This window comes from Tenrec ecaudatus, chromosome 16 (genome assembly GCF_050624435.1).
Source record: "Tenrec ecaudatus isolate mTenEca1 chromosome 16, mTenEca1.hap1, whole genome shotgun sequence".
NCBI classification, from domain to species: Eukaryota; Metazoa; Chordata; class Mammalia; order Afrosoricida; family Tenrecidae; genus Tenrec; species Tenrec ecaudatus.
In genome coordinates this window covers 48902493-48919380 of record NC_134545.1, presented here as the reverse complement: position 1 = coordinate 48919380, position 16888 = coordinate 48902493, and the positions used below count along the sequence as shown (strand labels likewise).

Here is a 16888-nt window from a genome sequence, read left to right as displayed (position 1 = left end):
AGCAAAAACGACCCAAGTTCAGAAAAAGATATTAAGACTTACAAAATCACAAAAGGATAAAGGAACGGCCAAAAGCAAAACATAAAGGAGGAGACTTCCCCCGTGGAGGCTGGAGTAAGGCAAGGTTCGGGACAGACCCTGGCGATAAACATGTTTAAAGAGAGCCAGCAGCGCACTGAAAACCAGCCCGGGAGAAGCACACTAAAAACTTGGAAACCAAGAGTCCATGGGCTCTAATGGACTGAGGTAAATCACAGAGAACCTCTGTAACACAAAAATACCAAACTGTGAAGCGACTATTTCTTAGCATGCTTTCCCATCTTTCCCTACACACATTCCCACGTGTCCATCTGTCAGTCTTCCCTGCAGAACGCCTTACACACTGCAACAGCAGGTCTGGCATCCACAAGGGATTCAGCTTGCTCCTTGGACGTGCTCTTTGGGTCTGGGGGACAAAAGTCGTCTGAAGGAGGAAGACCAGACGCTAAGATCTTCCATGTAAGGTTTCCCAATGGAATGCTGATGGGTCAGCACGTGCTACACGTGAAGAATGAGCAGGTGCATTGCCATGATGGACACAAATTCCTCAGGGCCGCTTTCCTGGCCTGATCTGCCTGGAGATCAGGTGAACTACGTGACAGTCAATGACCACCACAGCCGGTCCTGGATGCATTGGGAAGGCGCAGATTCTTAGTAAAAACAAACAAACGATAAACAGGAACAGTAGAGCACAGAAGGCTCCCCAAGATTACCAGCCTTCGACACTTTCAACCAAGAACCAAGACACCCTGAGATCACTTTTCGAGAAACTAGCAGGGTGGCACACACCCCTAAGACCAGTGCTCCACGTAGGAGCACCAGATGCGGGAGGAGGAGTCCAGTGGGAGCCGAACACTGTAAGCCTTCACCCAACACTCGAGGTGTTAATTTAAATGGACAAAGCTGGGAAATGTGGTACATATTCCAAGTAGTTGTCCAACACCAGCAAGGGCCAAGGCTCCCTGGTCCCCCACTGGACGTCTGGCTCAAGGCGAGGCGAGGGGCAGCCTGTGAGGAGGGCAGTCCAGGCCACGTACCTCAGTCCTGTTGTTGTCCATGAGCTTGACCACCTCCTTCACCACATACTCGCACACCTCGCAGTAGACCGCAGCCTTCTCCGGGGCCAGCTCCTTCTGTGGGAAGTGACACAGGCACGTCAGGGGAGCTCACTCCTGGGCCCTGCCCCCTGAAGGACAAGGGACACAGACGGCAGCAATCCCCCAAGAGCCCCCCGCCCCCGTGATGCTCTGCTCAGTGATACTCCTTCAGCATGCAGTGGGGGCGGGGGGGGGGGACTAAGATCAGAGTGAGAAATTCTACCACTATTTAAGAGTTCAAATATATCCCTCAGCACTGCTCTTGGGTTTCCCAAGTCTCGTTAGCGTGCGAGCATGTTTCTCTAGCCCTCCAGTCCCTACCTGCGCTGTCCAACACGGAGCCACCAGTCACCTGTGTACAGTAGCACACAGACATGGGCGGGTCTAACTCAAGAAATTAATTTCTCGTCGTGTTAAGTAGTCGCATGTGGCTAGTGGCTACCACTCTGTGCCACCTTTAGGGTGTAATTCGGTTCTGACCCTTCACAGTGCTGACCAGGAATCAGACCCGTGTGAAGCATCTGGGTCAGCGAGCCCCTCAAATGGCAAGGGAGCAAGTGGCAGGGCATCTCACCCTAACCCTTCCGCAGAGAGGCGCTGGGTGAAAGGCGGAGTTCTGGGACAAGCGCGCACAGGGGGCATGTAGAAGCGGCAGCCTGGGCCCTGAGGAACTGGGAGTCCCGTGATTTCAAGGGCATCAATTGGTGCAGCACCGTGGTCTCAACCCCTGAAGCTACGCCCAGCCCACGATGCAGAGACACAAGTGCAGGCTGGAAGAAGTACGACTTTCCCCAAGTCAGGGGAAGCAAAAACATCTACGCCCACACACAGAGGGTGTGCTGGGAAAGTCAACAGGGGGAGGCGCGTGAGCCTAAATGCTGCACACTCCAACAGAGCCTCCTGGACAACATGCTGCACAAGGGAGGCGCCAAGGCGTGAGGAGTTTGGGCAGAGCTCTGGGGCTGCCCCCCACTACAGCTTGACACACACATGCCTTCAGGACGGGCGCAGGGGACCAGACCCATGCTGTGAGACATGAGGAAGACACGGTGGGACACCTGGTACCTTAACGGGCTTCACCAGTTCCAGGGCAGGGATGACGTTCTCCGCGGCCACCTTAGCAGGAACCAGAGTCTGCATGGGCACCTGCTGCACCTTGTCACAGAATCCCGCCAGCTCACAGATGTCCCTGGGTTGCTGGGGAGAGCGCGTGTACTGTCAGGAGCAGGCCTGCGCCCCACCTCCCCTCGCTCTCCAAAGGGGCGGGGCTCCATCCTCAGCAGATGGGCAAGTACCAGTTGCATGTGGAGAGCGGAGCTCAACTAGACCCATCTCCAGGGGCAGCTGGTCTATTGTCAAAGGGGTTCTCAGGAGTAAGCTGTCGCCCCTCTCACGAGGTGCCTCACCATCCCCAGAAACCAACAGAAAGGTAGGTGCAGGGCACGCCCACTCCACAGATGGGTGTTAAGGGGAAAAGATGACTTTGTGAAAACCACACACAGCACACACAGAAACCCGATTAGTGAGCCAGCGCAAGTCTGCACCTCCCAGGCAACAAGTCAGAGGACGACACGGTCTGGACAACACCTTGACCATGACTGAGGATGGCCGAGACCGCGCAGTGCGTACATGCTGGATTTTTTGCAAAGGGAAGGCAACCAACGCCTGGCTTTGGGGCTAAGGGCACTGGCCTCCCACCACCACATCATGAAGCAGGCTCGCCAAAAACGAGGCCTGTCGAGGGAAAAGGGCCAGGCCACGCTCCGTCCCTCTTGTGTTGTCAGCTAGAAGGCACGAGAATGAAATAAAACCTGAAGTCTAAAAAGGTATCTCCCAAGGTATAACCCTGCCTTTGACAGGTCCACAGCATGGAGGGCAGAGGGAGAAAAGCAGGGTGCCAGATGCAGAGAAAAGTTTAAGAGAAAAACACCCAGCAGCAAGAGGCAGGTGGCTGCTGCTTCAGCCCCCGCATTGTTCTCCTCCAGAAGACGCTCTTATAAGGAGGTTCAGGTGAAAATTCTGATGTTTTACCCACAGTCCCCTCTCTGGGGGTGTCTGCAGCCTAGAGCGGTCGGCAGTGCTGCATGGCCCCGAGCAAGAGCTGACTCCTGGGGCTCCATCAAGCATTCACTGGACGGAGGAACGGGCAGGGTCAGTGTGAACTGCCTGGCTGCCGTGTGATGTAGCTTGGCTCCTGATCCCACAGATCACGCGATCCCCAGAGGGGCAGAAACCAGTCAAGAGAGTGTTCCCAAAGCTCTGGATCCACCATGCGGGAGAGGCGCTCTGCGAGCTGTTTGCGGAGGGCTTGCTCATGCAGAAGCGTTTCTAAGAACAGGGCTGTAGGCATGCAAAGCTCACTTGTCAAGACAGACACAAGGTGTCCTGCGAACACCGGGCTGCCCCTTGGGAAAGCCTCGCTCCCTCTGGGACCACCCCGGGCTCCCCTGGCCACACAGGCAGCTGGGCTCAGCTCTGCTGGCTTAGTTGCCTGTCCCCTGGCGAGCAGGGAAGTCACACAGATTCCTCCCAGCAGCCGAGGAAGACACTAGAGGGGAGGAGCCCTCCTCTCCTGACCATGCCTTGTGTCTGTCAGAGCCGACCATGCCGGACAAAAAATGGCCCACACGAGAACTAGGCAGCAGCAGCAACCCCCATGACCTACCTGATCCTGCTGGTGAGAACAAAAACAGGGAGTCGGGGGGAGACAGGGGAAGGAAAGGACACAACAGTTAAGAAAAATTAAAACAGAGCAATGAAGCAGTCAACCAGGGACAGGGACGTCACAGAGAATACCCTGGCAGTCAGGCGGTCCAGTCGATTCCGATTCATACTGACCCCCGGGGCAGAGTGGCACCGCCACCAGGGGCTGAGAGTTCTCTATTGTCAGGGACAAAAATCAGGGATACGCATTTGTATTTGGCTATAGGCGGTCCCTTTGTCCCAGGGCCACACAACCTGAGCATCCAACAAGGAGGGGCTGGCAACATCCATCATGTCCCATCCACTCTGAGAGTCTGATGCGGGCATTTGCAAATAGGTTAGCAATGGCTCGTGTGCAATGGTTTTAGATTCCCACCCCATCCAGCCCCCAAAGAAGGTACGAGTCAGAGCAGTATGTGCCACATGAAGGAGCCCTGGTAGCAGAGGGGGTTGCACGTTGGCTGCTCACCGCAAGGTCAGCCGCTAGAAACCACCAGCGATTCAATGGGGAAACACAAGTTCTTCTACCCTGTCTCAGAAAGTGACAGGGGCAGTTCTGTCCTGTCCTGGGGGGCGATGGGGTAGAATTGGTTCGATGGCGGTGCGTTTGAGTTGAGCTGCTACGTGACCCCACTAATGTGTTTGTTTTTTAACAAAACACAAATGATGATTTGCTTTGGGAATTATTCTCCATGTTTCTAAAAAGTTCTTGATAGTGTAATTTTTTTTTTTCGTGATCCAAGTGAATTTAATGAAAGTTCAAAGAAGCATCAGGTTTTACGCGGCACCCATAGGATTCCTTTGACCATGCGGCCTGGCAGAGACTGCTCCAGGTCACGCAAGGATCTCTCTCCTCCCACGAAGAGGACCAGGACCACCCAAGCAAGACAAGACAAGCCAAGACAAGACCCTCTCCCTCTCGGTCCCTGCCTTTTCCAATAGTGTAACTTTTATAATGAGTATAACGTTTTTAAGTTAGCTATTTGGAAACAACAAAATCAAGCCACTGCAGAGACATTTCTGGCATGTCTTTTAAGCCACCTTTACATCTTTGGGGCATACTTTCTCCTAAAGCCCTTCTTGTGCTACCTGTAGCACTCCAGGGGCTTCACAGTGCTCACTACGCCTTTTCTGTAAACAGCTCGGCCTCGGGTTTGGGGAGCCACCATCCAACTATGCTAACTGAGTGGGCGTGGCTACGGACTGAGAACACCTGATCCAGTTTCTGCACCTCTCTCTCTGGAGCCCAGACAGCGAGAGGGCCCCTGGTGACCTGAGATTTGGGGGACAGAAGTCACAGGCTCAGGCCCAGGGCGCGTAGCCACCTCAGAGATGAGCCCCTGGACCTCAGTGGATCCGAGCGCTACAGGAAGGCCTGCTCTGGACAGGGTTTACTGCATGGGACTGGGTAAGAGGAGCAAGGACCGCGGCCAAGACTTCCCGCCTGCTGCAGGCGACAGCGCCTGAGGCTGCTGCAGTGCGCAGGGCCAGCTCTAGGGGCTGGCTCCTCCCCCCAGCGCTCAGGCTTGCCAGAGAGCACGCAGCTTCCTCTGGCGGACTGACCGCCGGATCGCAGACGGCCAGGGTCGGCCCAGACACTCAGCAGCAGAAAGCAGTCCCAGCAGGCCGGCCTGGGGGCTCCGCTGGCTCCGTTCCACCCTTCCACCAGCAAGGGGCCCACGCCCAGGCTTCCAGAGGGCCTGCGAGCCAAAGAAGGCTTTTTGGGGCCAAATTCAGTGCCCTGGGTCTGTGTCACAAGGACAAGTAATCCCTAAAATCTTCAACATCCCTGGAAAATACCATTAGAGACAAAGAATCACACTGAGCAGGGTTTGTCCCCTGCCACCTACCATGTGCATCACCAGCTGGACAGCGACTTCGGAATACTGGCTGATGTAGTTCTTGCACTGGGGGGAGAGAGAGACAGGCTGCTCTTCCATCTGACCACGGAGACGACATACACACACACACACTACCTCTGCCTTGGGCGGCGACTACCACACTGGGTCTGCGAGTGCAGTAAATGCCAGTGGCAATCTGGTGATTCTGGGACTTGTCCTAGGAGGACCTGCGTGCAGGGCTTTCGAGCACACTCTCAAGCCCACTTAAAGGCATCCGACACCCGATGTCCTGCAAGCTCCCCGTGCAAAGGCCACACAGGTCCTTGCAATGGCCAACGGCTCACAGGGCATATGGCGTGCTCAGGATTACTGCTCAATCTCGTACAGCCTGGCTCTGGATCCAGGTTTAAATCACAGAGAACCAAGTTATTATGACTTCTAAGCTGTCTATCTTCATAGAAATCAAGGAAGCCCCACAGCCCCTCATAGGCACCTGGCCGAGAAGGAGCCAAAGGGCTGAGTGTGGGAAAGCGACGTGCTAGGACCCTGGACTACAACTGCCGGCCCTGCAGTGGCTCCCAGACCTGTCCTCAGGGGGACCCCTCGTCCCCGAGCCCGGGAAGAGGGAACATTCAGCTTACTCTACACCAGCAGTTCTCAACCTGTGGGCCGAACCACCCTTTCACAGAGGTCACCCAACTTACGGCAGTAGAAAAATTACACTTATGAAGTAGCAATGAAAATAATGTCATGGTTGGGGGGGGGGGGTGTAACCACATGAGGAACTGTAGGAAAGGGTCACAACATGAGGAAGGCTGAGAACCACTGCTCTAGACCTGAGGCTGGGGAGCTATCCAAGGAGCCATGGGGCACTGTCGGGTAAGCAGTGGACTGCTAGCGCAAGGTCAGAGGTTCAAGTCCACCAGTTGCTTCTCAGGAGAAAGATGAGCCTGGAAAACAACGCCTTGGGTCACTGTGAGTCAGCACTGGCTCGATGGCGAAGGGTTGGCTTTGGGGATTCTAGCCCACATCCCTGCTAGCCAGGTTCTGGGTGTCAAGCACTAAACTGGGCATTTACAGTTTACACCGCCGTCTCCTGAGTGTGGTTACTGGAATCCACTCCTAGGAAAAAACCCACCTGGCATGCACACGAGCAATGTGTTTGAGCCCGCAGGGCTAGCATGTGCTGTCGGTTCACCTGGGAAGCCTCAACAAAAGGTGTCCCTGGGACCAGAGCTGGCCTGACGCGACGGGCTAGGCAACCACACACAGACCCCCTTTTCTTTTTATGTGTTACAGTTCCACACATAAAAAGGGGAAAGGTAATAATTTAAATGAACACTGAACATTTTAACATGAAGAGCGTTCTTAACCAAGAGCAGGGTCACAACCTCAAAAACGCTCCAGTTTCCTGACCCATCGCTCTGAACACTGGTCTGAGCGGTTCTAAGGGGAGGGAAATAAAAATCAAAACTGACTTCAATTCTTTCGGGACAGGTAAGTAGTTTCAAACAAAATAAAGAAAAACTCCAAACCAGATCCAATTATCCAACACACTGTTTTAAATGTGTGCCCCCCACCCCACCCCTTCCTATTCTGGTTGCTTTCTGGAAGCAGGACAAGGGAGCTGTAAGAATGATGCGGACTTGAGAGAGCTCAGCACTGAGGAAGGTGCTTCCGGAAGTGACCGGCCTGCTGCATGGCCGTCCTGGCCCAGGGCCCCTCCCGGTGTGGGCAGATCGGGGAGGGCTCACCATGTCAGACATGCCAGGCCCCAGGCGGTCACACTCCTCCTTGAAATGCTCCACCAGGGCGCTGATGAAGGTGGAGTTGGTCCTGATGGCGTTCTGGACGTCACCCACCAGCTGAACGCAGTCCTCACAAACGCCCCCGTCGGCCTGAAGAGCGAAGAGGAGAGGTCCCGGTGACACTCCTCCCATTCCACGGACATTCCCTGTGTTGATGCTCTCAGTGCCCAGGGCGCCAGGGGCCGTTCCCAAAGGGCGTCCTAAGTTTCTCATACTGTTTCTCCTCTGAGCAGTTAGAGATGCCTGCTTCCACAGGCACTAAGGGGACCGACAAGAACAAGACCAGCTGGGCACACGTTTCACTACAAGATCTATGAACCAAAGTGGAAAATGCTTGTCTAACTTGAAGATCCAGCTCTTCAGAGCTCCACAGGGCAACGCTGAAGCCCAGCCCGTGGGCATGCAGGGGCCAGAGCCCCCCAGTTGAATGACGAGGTGTGCAAACCCCAGCCCCCCAGGTCTCCTCACCATACTGCCCGGGGGTCCCCAGCCTGTCCTGCGGCCTTACCTGGGGCTGGGGCTTGCTGGGTGAGCCCTCCTGGGGGTAGAGGAGGAGAGGGATGTTGGCCATGAAGGGTGCCACCACCTCGGACGTGTCCAGCTCTGGGATCTTGTTGGACTCGAGCTGTTTCTGGTGCTGGAGCTCAGCCAGGTGCTTCTGGAGAGACTGGCAGAGCTTGAGGGCGGAGCACACCTCCTCCGGTCGGCTCTGGTGGGGAAAGAGGTCCCGCTGAAACGCCCTCCCCAGAGGAACACAAACAGGCCACCCAGCTCGCAAATGCACAAAGTACATGCAACGCCTTTCTTCTCACTACCGGCATCCTGCACAAAGAATGAAAACTGCGTCTCCACACACACCGGCTCTCCTTCCAGTATGCCGGGAGGGGGGCCCGCGATCAGCAGTTCCGGGCTATTCCCTTTCCCTGGTTGAATCCCTTCCGGAAGTGGCAGGCTCTCAGGGTTACTCACCCCTGCCCTGGCTCGGGAGCCCCTGAGCGGCACAAACAGCTAACACCCTGGGTTGCTAACCAAATGGCTGGGAAGTTCCAAGTCCGCCCGGAGACGCTGCCATGAAAGACAGGCCTGGCAAGCTACTTCCCCAACATCAGTCACTGCAAACCCGCTGGAGCACCGCCCTCTTCCGACACCCCTGGGGTCACCACCGCCAAGGGCTGGAATGGCTCACCGCAGCAGGTTAAGCTGAGGCTACCCCTGACTCTCATACACAGGCTTGCCCTCCACCTCAACCGTAACACAGCCAGAACTAACACTGCACTGCCCCTCGCCACCGCCCCCGCCTCCGGGGTCTCTGGACGGGGCAAACGGTTCCCTCTGCTCAGCTCCTTCTTCTCCTAGGCACCCTTCTCCACCCGAAAACCTGGTACGTTTCCCTCCAAAACAGAATGTCCCTCTCCCCACTTCCCAATCACACCTCACTTATAGGCAACAGCCTCCCAAACGTCCTTCCGGCTCCCCCTCTCACTCTCACTGCGACCCCTGTGGGCTTCCGAGCCGGTAACTGTTTCCAGAAGTGGAAAGCCCAGTCTTTCTCCCGTGGAGCTGTTGGCGGTATTGACCCAAGTGGATCGCAGCCCAACATATAACCACCCCACCACCAGGGCTCCATCTCTAGCATCTCCCTGGTCACGTCAATCCCCTGCGTGGTGGTGGTGTCACGGAGCCGGTTCTCATCCACAGTAAGCCCACGCACAACAGAATGAAACACTGCCGGGTCCTCAGCCATCCTCCCACTGTGGGAGCCACTTCACATACACGAGGCCACTGAAAGGACCACGGCTTGGGTCAGGTGCACCTTAGTCCTCAAAGTAACCCCCCTGCGGTTCAGCACTCTAGAGGTCTTGCTGCGCAGTCTATTCACCAAGCAATGCAGTCCCCTCTTCAAGAGCCCCCGAAGGCTTCAGGCTGCACTGGGAAGCCTTAACCGTGCCCAGCAGGCCTCCTGTGAAGCAACCCCTGCCAACGCTGCCAAAACCTTGGTATTCCTGCCCCACTGGTTGCCTCGGGTTTCCAGCCTCATCTTCCTCCTCGGAGCTCGGCTTGGCTCCTTGTTCCCTGCTACAGAGCCAGCCTGGGGCACATGTCGTATGAAAGAGGCAAACTCACTCTCTGAATTACTTAGGCACTGACCCGCAGCTAAGTGCTGCTCAGGGAGACAGCTAGTTCTGACATAGGGGACACACAACTGGCATCTGCAGGGGCTTCATTCACAAGTGGAGGGAAGCACCCACGTCCTTGCCTGAGTTCACGGTCCCTCGGCAACCCTGCAAACACCTGCCTTCCTGGGCCCTCACCAGCCCTGGAAAGGCCTGTTTTTGGGTAACAACCACCTGTATCCCACTCCTGCCCTGGAAGAGCGGGGCTTTCACCCTAGTCCCCAGCAGAGTTCTGCTGTGCTAGACTTCCCGTGAGGAGGTGTTGGAGAATCAGAATCCACAGACGTCCTGACTGTCCCCGTACACTGGTCCGACACCCCCGTGGACCGCACCCCTCCCAACCCTCCGTACCGTTTCTCCTTTGATGATGTCCAAGATGACCGGTAAGTAGCTGTCCACTATGGTCTTGCAGGAGCTCGTCAGGTTCGCATTAGGAAGCCACTCGCACACCTTCTCCAAGTTCCCCGTGATCTTCTCCTGCGGGAAGGAGGACACAGGGTAGAACTCTGCAGCTGGACTCAAAGCAAGAGGCCTTCTAGGACCCCCAGAAACACAGGCCAGGAAGCCGCCAACCCTCAGGGCAGCGGGCCAAGCCCACCAACCACAAAAAGCTGACGTGAAAATTCAAAACAAAGACCCTGCTGGCCTTCAGTCTCACAGGCACAGGAAACGGTGAGCAGAGTGCGAAAACAGAAAATCCCAATTAACCGTGGCCAGTTAACAGCAGTCCAGGGGCCAGCAAGAGATGCTCCTCAGCCTGTTTTACGCATGGCTCGGGACAAAGCATGATACGTTTTTACATTCTTAAAGGGTTCAGAAAGAAAAGTGTATCAGAGCTAGCAAGTGGCCCAGCGAGCCAGAAGCATGCACACCCGCATCCACCACCGCCCCGAGGCTCACCTCAGCGCCGCTCTCTTTCAGGAGCTTGCCAGCTTCCACGATGACATCTTTGCATATGTCACAGGGGAGGGACTTCTATGAGGAAGAAGAGGAGGGACAAGATTGTAGGACATCACCCATCAATTACGTCCAACCATAAGACATGGTGCTACCTCAAACAACGGAGAATGGAACTTGGTCCAGCAATCCCTCTGCTGGGTACACAGCCTCAAGAAGTACAGTCCCAACATGGACAGACATATGCACTCCCACCCCCGTGGACAATTAACTGGCTGGCCTGCTGCCCTTTCCATGTGGTACGCAGCCAGTGCCACGAGCCACGGCCACATTCGATGAGGGTCGACACACTGACCTACCCGGTTCCCACCCAGAGGTGCAGCCCTGGGCCCCAAGGGGCAAGGACAAGGTCACATCTCTGTACTTCTGCAGCAGAGGCACCTTGCTCTGTACCTGTGACCCCCCCCCCCCATACTGCCCCATCTTTTCGTGCCTGTAGCACAGACCTAACTTTGGACTTACTCCCAACAGCAACCCTGAGCGGACTGTGGCATTCAGAGAAGTTGATATCACCAAGCATAAACAGTGAGTGGGGCTGGGGGAACACCCCCCTCCACTGGGGAACCCTAACCGCCCCGCCCCAGCAGACGTTGGTGTTGACCACACACTTATCTCAGCACTGTCAGGTCACCTCCCCTCTACCTTCCACCCCTCCTACAAGGCTGTGTCCAGGACAGCCCCACTCCAAAGCTTTAGGGACCTCACGACATGCCTGATCAGACTGGACACGAGGGTCCTCACAGAACCCCAAAGCCAAACCCAAAGCTGGAGTCGATTCTGACTCCGCCTCCCCACAGCACAGAGAACTGTGGCCCAGGGTTCCCCAGGCAACAATTCTGTGAGCCTGTATAGCAGATGACCTCGGGTCTCCACTTGAACCGCCGCCCAGCATCACCATGCCTAAGCCTCGGCAGCACCAGGGCTCCCACCGGAGCCCTCTCAGCCGCTGGGCAGAAATGCTGCCCTCAACATGTCACAACATGCTCGTGACATCAACTGACTTCCAACCCACGGACAGGACCTAGCACGCTGGGACAGGATTACAGGACATCTAGGAGGGCCCTGGTGGTGAGGTGGCTAAGCGGTGGGCTGGGATCTGCATGTCGGTGGCAGCAGAGAGCACCTGGGCTTTCTACCCAGTAATCGTTACCGTCTCGGAAACGCACAGGGGTCTCTGAGTCAGCACTGACTAGATCCTAGTGAGCTTGGTTTCTTTTGGAGGGACTTGGTGGCCTTTAGAAAAACCCATTAGAATCTTTAGACTTAGCACGCTAATGTCATGCTTGGGCCAGATAGATCCAGAGAGTGGATCCGAGCAAACAGTAAGATCTAAAGAGTGAGCACGACTAAGCACAAGATTAAAAGGACACGCGAGAGCAGATCTGGAGGTGATTCTGGTCACTGGTGGCAGATGAAACAAGCATTTGTTGTGTGTTTACTTGAACGCGCAGTGTTAACTGGTGACCTGCTCCCACAGAGATGCTGCCTGCAAGTCCCTCCTGCAAAGTCTACTGCTTGAGAGGCCGGACAGTGGCAAGGTAGTGATTAAAACCCTGCATTAAGCCGTACTCTCTCGGAACAAAACGCTGTACAGTCTGTGCCATGGTCACAGGACGATCCGCTAGGTTTTCACCGCTCGCGTCCTTTCTTCCTGGTCTCCGCTTAGAACAGGGGCGGGAGGCGTCTGGTGCACGGACTCATGGATGCCAGCGAACACCGCCTGCCTCTCCTAAGAGCAGCAGACCCACCATCATGTTAGAGGTGAGTTAAGTAAATGGTTGACCAAAGAGAGCAGGCTCATTTCTCAGTGGATAACTAACTGCCTATGGCCTGCAAAGGGCGTTATGAAAATCCAAATGGCCCTTGGCATAAAAGGCTCTCCCACCCTGGTCTAGAAGCTCTGCTGGAGCCTGCTCAGCACCCTGCCCACAGGACTCCGCTGACGGAGGGACGTGCTGGGGGTGGGGGTGCCTGAAGAGTGCCGAGAGGGCACCAGCTGAAAATTCTACCACCGAGCACACCTGCCCCGGCCCGGATAAGCTAACAGGCCACACTTTGTCCCCTTTAAGTAACTAAACCACCAGTTGGGGTGTCTCTGGAAACAAAGAGTGCCAAAACAAAAAGGAAGAAAAGCCAAAAACTCTACGATGTGAAGCTGGCCCTCTAACACATCAGCGATCTGCCTGCGGGCAGAAAAGGAACGACGGGCAGGAAGGCAAAAATCAAAAAGGGCCAGGACAAATTGGGGAAAGTGTAGCCCGAGCTGTAGCGCACACACGCACTGGAGCTGTGCCCGCCCGCCCGCCGGTGCTGGGAACGGCTCTGCAAACCCGCCGCAGGCCTTACCGCCCCCTGGTCTGCAGAGGCCTGAGCGCACGAGAGCACACACAGCTGCCAGCCAGAACAGCAAGATCTCTTCCAAGAGAATGGTGGCCTTGGGGAAACCTTCACCTTGACCTCTTGGAGCCTCCACTGCTCTGATGACCCTTCTGGACGTGTGCTCAGACTGGGTCACCAAGGAAGCAGAGGCACTGCGGCAGAAGGTGGTGCTTGTGAATGGCAGGGGACTCACCACTGTGGGCTTGTTCCACACGGTCTGCAGGCAGTGCCTCAGGGCCCCGCACTCAGAGGCCGTCTTGATGTCCTGGCACCACACAGCTGAGCCCTTGGTGCATTCTTTTAGGTCGAGGACAGGGCTGCCCAGAGCTGAAAAGAAGAGAGCATGAGAAGGTGGCCAGGCTAACCTCCTAAGTCCATCTCACTCCTTGACCATGGGGAAAAGAGTTAGTCAACTCCCAACCCAACGGGGGCCAGGGCGTGCCGCTGCAGAACTGTCTCCAGAGGAGTTTCAAAGACTGCTTTGGAGAGGAAGTCGCCAGGTCTCTGCTCAGCCACTTCCGGGTGGACTCGGAATCGCTCAGCTGTCAGGGAGCAATCAAGCGCACTAACCACCTGCACCACCCAGCTTAGGAGTCTGCCCTGGCATTTCAGGGGGCCACCTTGCTGGGCCCTAACCCAGTTGTAGGCCACTGCAGACACAGTCAATAAGCTGTGTTGTGATTTTCATTTACTTAAGTCTCAGGACTAGCAGGGGTCCATTGATCTTGTCTTCCTCTCACACTGTATCTAAACAGTGATGCAGAAAGTAGTATCTGAACTTTGAATCTTTTAAATCTTTTAAAATGTTTCCATGTGGAGTTGAAAGAAATCCCAAGAAAAAATCCCAAGCAGGCTGAACTGGAGAGTCTACAATGGAAAGCAGACTTAAAACAACCTTTAGCGAAACCACCAAGATTCACAGGCCCATCGAGGAAAAACCATGATTCTGGAAGTTGGTCAAGCAGAAGAGCACTTTTAAACCGACAAGTGGCTCTGCCAGATGACTCCCCTGGCTTGTGAACAAGTTCATGGGCAAAAACCAAGAAACACGTGTCCATACACAACCCAGGGAGCCAGTGTTACCCCACTGTGGCAGTCCCTCCAGGTGAGGCTCAGCTCACTCTCCCAGCGGAAGGACTGATCCCACTGCACCGGGGGCCAACGGAACACACCTGACCTGACGGGCTTTACAGGTTCTAAATCACTGGTGACATTCTGTTGTAGAAGAGCTCAAAATAATGCTTATTTATTTTTTAAATCATTTTATTGGGGGCTCATACAACTTATCACAATCCATACACACGTCAATTATGTAAAGCACATTCTTACATTTGATAACCTCAGTATTCTCAAAGCATTTGCTCTCCACGTAAGCCACTGGCATCAGCTCATTTTCCCCTCCCTCCCCACTCACCCCTCCCTCATGAACCCTTGATAATTTATAAATTCTTTTGTCATACCTTACACTATCCAATGTCTCCCTCCACCCACTTCTCTGTTGTCCCATCCCCTAGGGAGGCGGTTATATGTAGATCCCTGTAATCGTTTCCCCCTTTCTACTTCCATCTTCCCTCCACCTTCCCGGTATCGCCACTCTCACCACTGGTCCTGAAGGGATCATCTGTCCTGGATTCCCTGGTTTCCAGTTCCTATCTATACCAGTGTACATCCTCTGGTCTAGCCAGATTTGTAAGGTAGCATTGGGATCATGATAGTGGAGAGAAGCATTTAGGAACTAGAGGTAAGTTATATGTTTTATTGTTGCTACACTGAACCCTGACTGGCTCATCCCCTCCACGACCTCTCTGTAAGGGGATGTCCACTTGCCTAGAGATGGCTTTTGAGCCCCCACTCCACACTCCCCCTCATTCACAATGATATGATTTTTTTGTTCTTTGATGCCTGATACCTGATCCCTTGGACACCTCGTGATCACACAGGCTGGTGTGCTTCTTCCATGTGGGCTTTTTTGCTTCTGAGCTAGATGGCCGCTTGTTTACCTTCAAGCCTTTAAGACCCCAGACACTATATCTTTTGATAGCCAGGCACCATCAGCTTTCTTTGCCACATTTGCTTATGCACACCTTTGTCTTCAGTGATCGTATCGGGGAGGTGAGCACACAACGATATGATTTTTTGTTCTTTGATGCCTGATAACTGGTCCCTTCGGCACCTCGTGATCACACAGGCTGGTATGCTAATAATGCTCTTTCAAAAGGTCTCAAAATAATGTTCTTTTAAAGAATTCGTTTGCTGGGCTTATTGCACTGAGAGGAAGAAACTGGTTTTGTCATTCATATAATGTATTGGGAACGTTCCATTTTCCTAAAAAGTATACTTCAACAGCAGCCAACACCTTCCATCTTCATGTTTGTGAATGGGAGACATGGGATTGGTTGTGATTCTGGTAGGAGCTGGGCGTCCATTATGCATGCCCAGAGGTCCGAGCTACAGAAACAAAGGAGTGGCACACTGCACCTGGATTGGTCCACCTAGGCTAGGTGAATTCAATTCAGCCAATGGGGTCGAACAGGGGTCGTCCACGCCTCCCCACGGAATAACTGAAAAGGCAGGAGCCTACCGTGTGACTTAGCGAGCAGCTTCCAGGCAGGCTGCACATTCGGGAGGAGCCATGTGGGTGCCTGTGTAAACCTGAAACTTCTTCTCACTCTCCTAAAACCCACTTGGATCATAAACCAGGCTTCGGTGTGAATTCTTTCTCACGCGGAGCCAAGGACGGAGGTGTCTTTCTCCCCCTCAGAGTTCTAACAATTCAACACCGTGGGACTGTCTTCCCTTGAAATCAGCTACGTGAACGTGAATGGCGAGAAGAACTCATGTGACTTCATGCACTGGCATAGGATGAACTATGTTCCTTCAATATTTCAAGGACCAAATAAAAATCCTTTCTTCACAAACAATACTTCTGTTCTAAAATTGATTGTGGTGATGACTGTACAAGTCTTTTGAACATGGACACTGACATGCAAATATATGACATGCAAATTATGCCAATAAAACTGTCCAAAAATACTTCTGGGACAGCATTTTTAGGAAACACAACCATTCAAAAGAGGTCAAGGATACTGATCAATACTCAGTTTCCTTTAGTCCAGAAACAGGAAGGAAAGAACTCTCGACATTCTAAGATCTACATAGCTATCATAAAGGGTCAATACATAATGAAGTCCAAGCAAAGAAAACGAAGGCATGCAGGTGGGGCACAGAAAAAAGACAGAGAGAATTCACAGAATAGGGTGGGGCAGGGCTGAATTATCAAAGAGAAGACAACTCTGTTTTACGTTGTGTGTGTGTTATACGACTGTAATTTCACACGCAAGACACAGGGGGCTTCAAAAAGAACTGATGGTATTTGTGGAATCCAGGGGCGGGGTTGGGGTGTCCGCAGTGGTGCTACGGATTAGGTATCGGGCTGCTAGCCATTCAAAGTTGGCAGTTCAAACCCACCGGCCTCTATGAGAGAAAGCTGGGGCTGCCTGCTCCAGTAAAGGTGTACGTCATGGAAACGCTCCATAGGGCCACTCTGAGTTCGTCCGTGTGATAGCAGTTGGCTTATATGCCACTGCCATCGAGTCAATGCCGACTCACTGAGATTCTACAGGACAGGGCAAAATTGCCCCTGAGACTCTACGGGCGTGGAAAGCCTGGTCTTTCTCCCAAGGAGCGGCGGGTGGTTTCAAACTGCTAGCCTTGCAGCTAGCAGCACAACTTGGAACCACTACGCTATCAGGGATCCCGGGTTTAAATATACACTAATTTTTTTTATCCCCCCCCCCTCAAATTGCCTTGCAAGTGACTGTGTTTCTTAAAATGGGTCCATGGTACCTCTCACCTGTCATTTGACAGGAAGCGGGTGCAGGAATGAAGTC

General features: G+C 53.9%; 1 protein-coding gene across 1 annotated transcript in view; it reads right to left on the bottom strand.

Annotated features, from left to right (window-relative positions):
* Window positions 1–16888, bottom strand: part of PSAP (prosaposin) — a 33867-nt gene that overhangs the window by 4086 nt on the left and 12893 nt on the right. The window contains exons 2-9 of the mRNA XM_075534813.1: window positions 13192–13325; window positions 10563–10637; window positions 10014–10139; window positions 7997–8197; window positions 7435–7578; window positions 5690–5746; window positions 2202–2333; window positions 1077–1172 (exon numbers count right to left, since the gene is read on the bottom strand). Of these exons, the coding sequence (XP_075390928.1) occupies window positions 1077–1172; window positions 2202–2333; window positions 5690–5746; window positions 7435–7578; window positions 7997–8197; window positions 10014–10139; window positions 10563–10637; window positions 13192–13325 (965 nt within the window). The remainder of the gene's footprint in view (window positions 1–1076; window positions 1173–2201; window positions 2334–5689; window positions 5747–7434; window positions 7579–7996; window positions 8198–10013; window positions 10140–10562; window positions 10638–13191; window positions 13326–16888) is intronic.